The sequence below is a fragment of the Geospiza fortis genome, unplaced genomic scaffold, assembly GCF_000277835.1.
Source record: "Geospiza fortis unplaced genomic scaffold, GeoFor_1.0 scaffold54, whole genome shotgun sequence".
NCBI classification, from domain to species: Eukaryota; Metazoa; Chordata; class Aves; order Passeriformes; family Thraupidae; genus Geospiza; species Geospiza fortis.
In genome coordinates this window covers 17511375-17517617 of record NW_005054301.1, presented here as the reverse complement: position 1 = coordinate 17517617, position 6243 = coordinate 17511375, and the positions used below count along the sequence as shown (strand labels likewise).

The following is a 6243-nucleotide window of genomic DNA, read 5'->3' as shown; positions in this document are numbered from 1 at the left end:
GTGCTTTTATTGATTTGTCAGGAGAGTTTTCACTCAGGCTGGGTTTCACATTCAATGAAGCTCTTGCTCCCCTTGGAATACCTTCTCCTTCCTCTCTCTCCATGGGGAGCATGTGTAAGCCACTATGTTCACAGCAGATTCATGGCCAGAGCAAAGCCTGCAGAACTGCTAACTGGTAACAGCAATAATTGGCAACCAAGCATTTGCTCTGCTCTCATTTCAAGAGAGTCAAGTAATTGGAAAGAACATGTCAGAACTGGTTGAAGTAAAGCAGGTCCTGCTGTGGGATGGACTGGGCAGCAGGATGTGGTCAGGTTCAGCTTTGCCTTGTACATTTCTCCCCCTAGGGCTGCACCCCACGACACCCTTGTGCACCCACCCACATGCACATTCACATATGCAGAGACTGAGGAGTGCCTCCATAAATGTTGGAAAAAAAATCACTGGTTGAGATGATTTAATATTAAATATCACTTCTGTTATTAGTAACCAGGTATTTTTCCTTTTGTTTTGAAATTATTTTTTTCTTGGCAGAATATAAAAGCTGTTCTGTCATCTTCAGTGCTCATGTTTTGTACTTTAGATGTCAATATTACACAAAGTTACCACCAAATCTTTGCAGTACTGAGGTAAACTGGGTCTAATACCAAAAATGTACAGTTTCAGATTAATCACAGTTTTGATTTGAAGCTCTGACAATAGACAAGAGAATATATGCTCATATGCTTCTGTTAGCTCAGCTCTGAGGAGAAAATAGTACAATGCAGAGAGTACATGGGTGATTCACCCTTCCTCTGAGCTCATCTGCCATCTCCTCTATAGGCTCTGGAACGCAACAGGGAGCTGTCTGAGTGCCTTGTGGATGGATATACAGTGATCCCGGGCATTCTGCACCTGGGCACATGGAGTCACTGAAGATCTGGTGGCAGTACCTGTATGAAAATCTGTGTTAGCCCCAAAGCCCCAGCCAAATTCCTCTTCTTATTTCCTGATGCCCTTGCCAATTCCACCTGGCTGCATTACAAATTATTTCCTAACCAGTGATGGGGAGCTGCCAGAGGTAGCTACCAGCTGGCACAGGCTCATGTTCCCTCCAGGCAAAATGTGGTGAAGGGGAGCCCTGTGGAAGGAAAAGCTGTGGAAGTAGGTTTTGCAGAGCTGCTGCTGTGTATAAGACTTGGCTGGCAGTAAAGGAAAAAAGGAGGCTGTGGTAGGGCCTGGGAAGCCTATTTTGGAGAGCAGCCTCATTCACCACAGCCATGGCTGAATATTGTCATATATGCCCCCTTGTCTGTCATGTAACAACAGGCGCTTTCCAAAGGACAAGGAGTGAGCATGAAGGTAGAGTAAGAAGGAATTTCCTGGGCACTGCACAGTCTATTTATTTCCTGATTTCAACCACAACTGCCACTGCAAAGAGTTTCTGTAGGCACAGTTCTCTGGGCTGAACAGTTTGAGCTGGCCTGTGCTGTGACAGGGGGAGCACCTGTCTCTGGGAAGCAAAGGAGAGGGAAGGTTTTCCCTTCCCTACATCTGTGGGACCGCTTATATGCCCTTCCATCTCTCAAGCTGCTAACTGCCTCAAAGTTACATATTGCCATGGGTTTCTTCTTACGTTCTTATCATGAATGCACGAATTTACCTTCCTTCAGTTGCAGCTGTGGGAGGAGCCAGGACAGTGCCTTGTCTTTTCACCACCTTCACTGAGGCAGCATGAAGCTGTTGTTGGCAGGGGAGGGTAGTACAGCCTGCAGCACCTTAGTAACCTAGGAACTCCTCAAGAACAATCTCTGGAATCCACTTCTTACCAGCTGCAGTGATCTTAGTAATTGGTTATGAAAATACGTGGACAGTATTAAGAAACGTGATCATTTACTGGAACCTCCCAAGCATCCCACCTGGGGGACATGTTAGCTCATCACTCTTCCTCCTTATTTGAGGAACTCCTGCCCAAGCCTTTAAAGTACTGTGCAGATCAGGAAGTTTCACCATAGAAACTTGGGAAGAGCATCACCGTCATTCAGGGTGCAGGAGGAAAGGTGAATAAACAACCAAAGAAGATGGATAGTCAGCTGTGTGAATTTAGTTTGATTTCACCTTCACCCAGTGTATACCCTCCGCTTTCCCTTCTCCTGCTCCTAGGAAAAAAGCAAATCAAAAGGGTATCATCACAGGACTGAGCATAAAGAAAACAGTGCAACTAAACCCTCTGGAGATGTGATGTGAAGCATGAGAACACAGCCAACAGCCACTCCTGGGCCTACTCAATGTATTTTGGGGATAACATTTACACAGATGAGGCTTGCAGAGGAATTCTGGGGAAGCTAAATGGAGATGCATAGTTAAAGGGTTGCTCTGCACTCAAGACCCTCCTTTTCATCTTAGAGGCTCCTGGATTTCACTAGTAAGCAAGAATATCCAGACCTTTGTTTCCCATCCATTCCAGAAACTAGTCATCCTCTCTCCCTAGTTTAAATGAAGATTTCTCCACCCTGTGAGATGAAGATTTCTCCACCTTTACCAACAGCAATTGCTAGCACATATTTGGAAAACTTCCACAGCCAGCATCTGTTTGTCCTCTCCTCTCACTTTCAAAAATGATTGTGCAGCAGGAAGGAAGCCTCCCCCTCTTTTGCCCCCTCCAAGTGGAAAAATCATATCTAATCTTGCTTGCTGTCTTTTTCCCTGCTGTGCATCCTGCCAAAACTGGGTGCTGTTACGAACTGCAAATAGTGTGTCTAAGCCTTTGGTCAGTTTTTTTCATTCTGCCCATGAACCTGGGTTTGGCTCATATTTCGCATCCTGTGATCATCTCATCCCTGTCCTTTCACCCTCAGTTCCTGCTTGCTGTCCTACTGCTCTGCCTGGCACCTGCCATTTTGTTCCTGCTGTTTTACCATGAGATGGATGAATGGGCTCACTTCTCATTGCACTGAGGACATTTTGGCCCTGCTGGGTATAGGTAGGGGCCTGTGTTCATTCCCCTGTGTACTGCATGTTGACATACAGATTCACCACCTCGCTGAGCTAAAGCTTTGTTTACTTTTTCGGGGTTCCAGGATGTGTATCTTCGCATTGCTACTTGACTGCTCTGCAGAAACATACCATCAACTTGTAGTGGACACGGCTACCTCCAACATTGTGTCTCCAACTCCCTACCACAAGGTCTGTGTAACTTGGGTGGAATTGGGTGGCCTCTGCCCACACCTCCACATCTGGCTGCTAAGGAGCATTCACTGGAAGAGGTGTGTCCATAATTCTTTCAAACTCAGTGTCACTGCATGAAACAGTCCCCGACCCTGCTCCCTCTTTGGTGACTTCCTTCTTCCAGCCTCTGGTGCGAGTGTCACTGTTTACAGTTGCCCTGGCTGTCAGTGTATGTAAGGACAACAGTTTTCTGAAAGAAAATAGATTGTTGTATAGCACTTGAAGGCTCTCTGAAATATTTTTCTTATGCACATTCAAAAACTTCCCTCTTTCCTCTACCCTTTGCAGTGCTCTTGGAGGTAAAGATGCTTAAAATTGAGGAGACTGGAGCCTGCTGTGCCCTTTTTATATTACTATATACATGGCGCAGATGCAGTGACAGTATGTCAATGAAGCCATTGTGAGGGCTAAAATTGTTCCCATACAAAATGACAGTCATGGCCCTACATCTCCAGTGGCTGGAGAATGCCCTTTCTCTTACATTAAGGTCATGAGTAACAAGCCTGTCTCTGCTTGCATGAGCTTTCCTGGGGCAGAGACTGTTTGCGTAGGTGGTGTCCTCTTCTGCATTGCCTGCAGGATGAATCCTCATTTCACTCCTAGTGAAGAGACACATGCGGCTGCAGGATGAACTGTCATCAGCAATATGAAGTAGGGGAGAGTGACCTCTATTTGAATTTTTTTGTGTGCTGTGATATATTTAGGAGATAGAAGACAACATATGCCTGAGAACCAGAACCTTACTAACGCAGTACTAGGTACATCTTACAGGCACCCAAGCACAGTTGGCTGTCCTGGCTGCTAGGGCACACTGTTGGCCTATATTCAATTTGCCTTTTCTCTTGATATTTCTCTAACAACTCTCTTGAATTTTGGCTGGAGAAAAATGTGGCCAGATACCACAGCTGGAATGTGAGATGCCATCGCCAACTGTCTGCAGATACCAAGTCTGCTGGAACCAAAGCACACAGCACTTGGCCAAACTTTGTTTAGCTCTGTTTCAGTTTCTGTGTTTCAGCTGAGGGCCAAGTGAAATAACTCTGGCTACACTCACTTGACACTGACCACCATGGGATGAAACCACTCATGTATATCCTGCAACTGGGAACATGTCCCTGTGGGCCACTGCTGGGGCAAGTCACACTGAGAATATGTTTGTGGCACTTACTGATCCCATTATTGGCAGTTTCAGAAAAGGACCTTTGGCCAAGGAGACAGAGCTCTCAGAGAAGATCAAACTGCTGGAGAAGATCTAAACAGACCCTCTGGACTGCCAAATAGGCTGCAAAGCTGTTGGTCCTGCCCTGTTGTCAGCACCACATTCTCCTACAAAAGAAAAAAACAGGACACAGGAACAACCAACACAAGGTGGGAGAATCAAGACCTCAATCCAATGTACTAATAATACTTAGCACTGTACATCACTGTACTGTTACTTACAAACATTAACTGATACATCCTCACAACACCCCTGCGAGGTAGGGAAGTATTATTGTCCCTAGTGTACAGATAGGGAAACCGAGGCACCAAGAGGCTAAAAGTGACTTGCCCAAGATCACACAGCAAGGCATTGGTAGAGCCAAGATAAAATGGAGACGTCCCTTGTTCCCCACCCCATGCTGACCCTTCCCTAGATAATGTTGCCTGTCTGGACATGGGGAACCGAAGAGGCTCCTTTGAAAAGCAATGCCCAGACTTGTTGCCTATGAATAATTTTTATTTGCCTTTAATGAATTATTTCACAGTTTTTCCCTCACACTGTACACCATGCTTTCACATTCCATTCAGTGCTCTGTGGTGGCCCACAGCCTTCTGCTCTGACACCGGGACAGCTCTGCAGGGGGTTCATAGGGTGCTCTGTGCTTTCATAAAGAGGATGTTTAGAAACAGTTTTCACTGACATTAGACTGGGAGCATGTGAGCTCTCGCTGCCGACCAATAACACACACTGGAGAAGCAGGCAGAGGGAACTGATGGTAAAAAGGCATTTGCTGTTCCCTGTGGAATGACCAGTGGCTCTCTTGGTTTCTTAGCTCTTCCAAGCTCCAGTGATCACTCAGAGCAGAAACTCTCTGTCTCCAACTTGCCTGGTCAGGAGGCAAGTTGTTCTGGGGGTTGCTTCCCTAATAGGTAATAGGCAGTCAGTTCAGGACCAGGCAGGTCCCCCAGCATTGCCTACTCCAGGTGTGTGACACTCTCTGGGAACAAGGCTGGCTGTAGTTGTTGTGCTCTTTTGCCATGGGGAAGGGGTATTACCATGGTTGGCAAGCAGCCATATCCAGCGTCCAAGTCTCTTTCATTTCAAAACTGGTATTCAATGAAGAGCAAGGGAGAGTGGATGGACGAGGAGATGAGGATGAGGCAGAGCAAATGGGAAAAACCACCAAATGAGCTTCTAGGAAGAAAATGTTCCCCCTTGGGCACTTCAGCTGAAGTGGCTTCATTTTCACAAGGTTTCCTTCTCTCTCTGGGAACATCTGCTGAGCTTCATCTCTGTCAGCTGGATGTATCGTATGACATTGGTATCTGCAGGGAAAGAATACACAGAAGTATGGTGGTTACACAGCTCCCTATGGCAGAGAGACAGAATGCACCCTCATCCCTGGGACATCACAGGGGAGCAGCACAGCTCCAGCACTGTGTGCTGGAACAGCACCAGTAGGAAGGGGCACTGAACCAAACCCAGAACCTTTGATTTTGGAGAGCATGGTCTGATTGCGCTCACCATCCCTACTGCTCACAGTATTGCCTCAGCTAGTTTTTACTTCCTCTCTGATTATGCTTGGTCAGCACAGTTGAACTCATGCAGCTGAAACTATCCAGGTCATCCTTGCCTGTATTTGTGGAATGACACACCAGGCTTCTCTTCCTGCAGTACCTGCATGCAAGCCCCTAAAGGCATTTTGTGTACAGTTATGCTCTGCCTTTTCACTCTCCCACTCTGTTTACAGCTTATTCCACTCTTTTCACATTTTGCCATGATGAATAGAATTGGGAAGAGCATCCTTCACATTGTCTTGTACCCCTTCTTCCCTT

General features: G+C 46.4%; 1 protein-coding gene across 1 annotated transcript in view; it reads right to left on the bottom strand.

The window, feature by feature from the left end:
* Positions 1–4576: 4576 nt before the first annotated feature.
* Positions 4577–6243, bottom strand: part of TTC9 (tetratricopeptide repeat domain 9) — a 6582-nt gene continuing 4915 nt past the window's right edge. Inside the window, exon 2 of the mRNA XM_005417548.2 lies at positions 4577–5733. Within this exon, the coding sequence (XP_005417605.1) occupies positions 5654–5733 (80 nt within the window). The 3' untranslated portion in view covers positions 4577–5653. The remainder of the gene's footprint in view (positions 5734–6243) is intronic.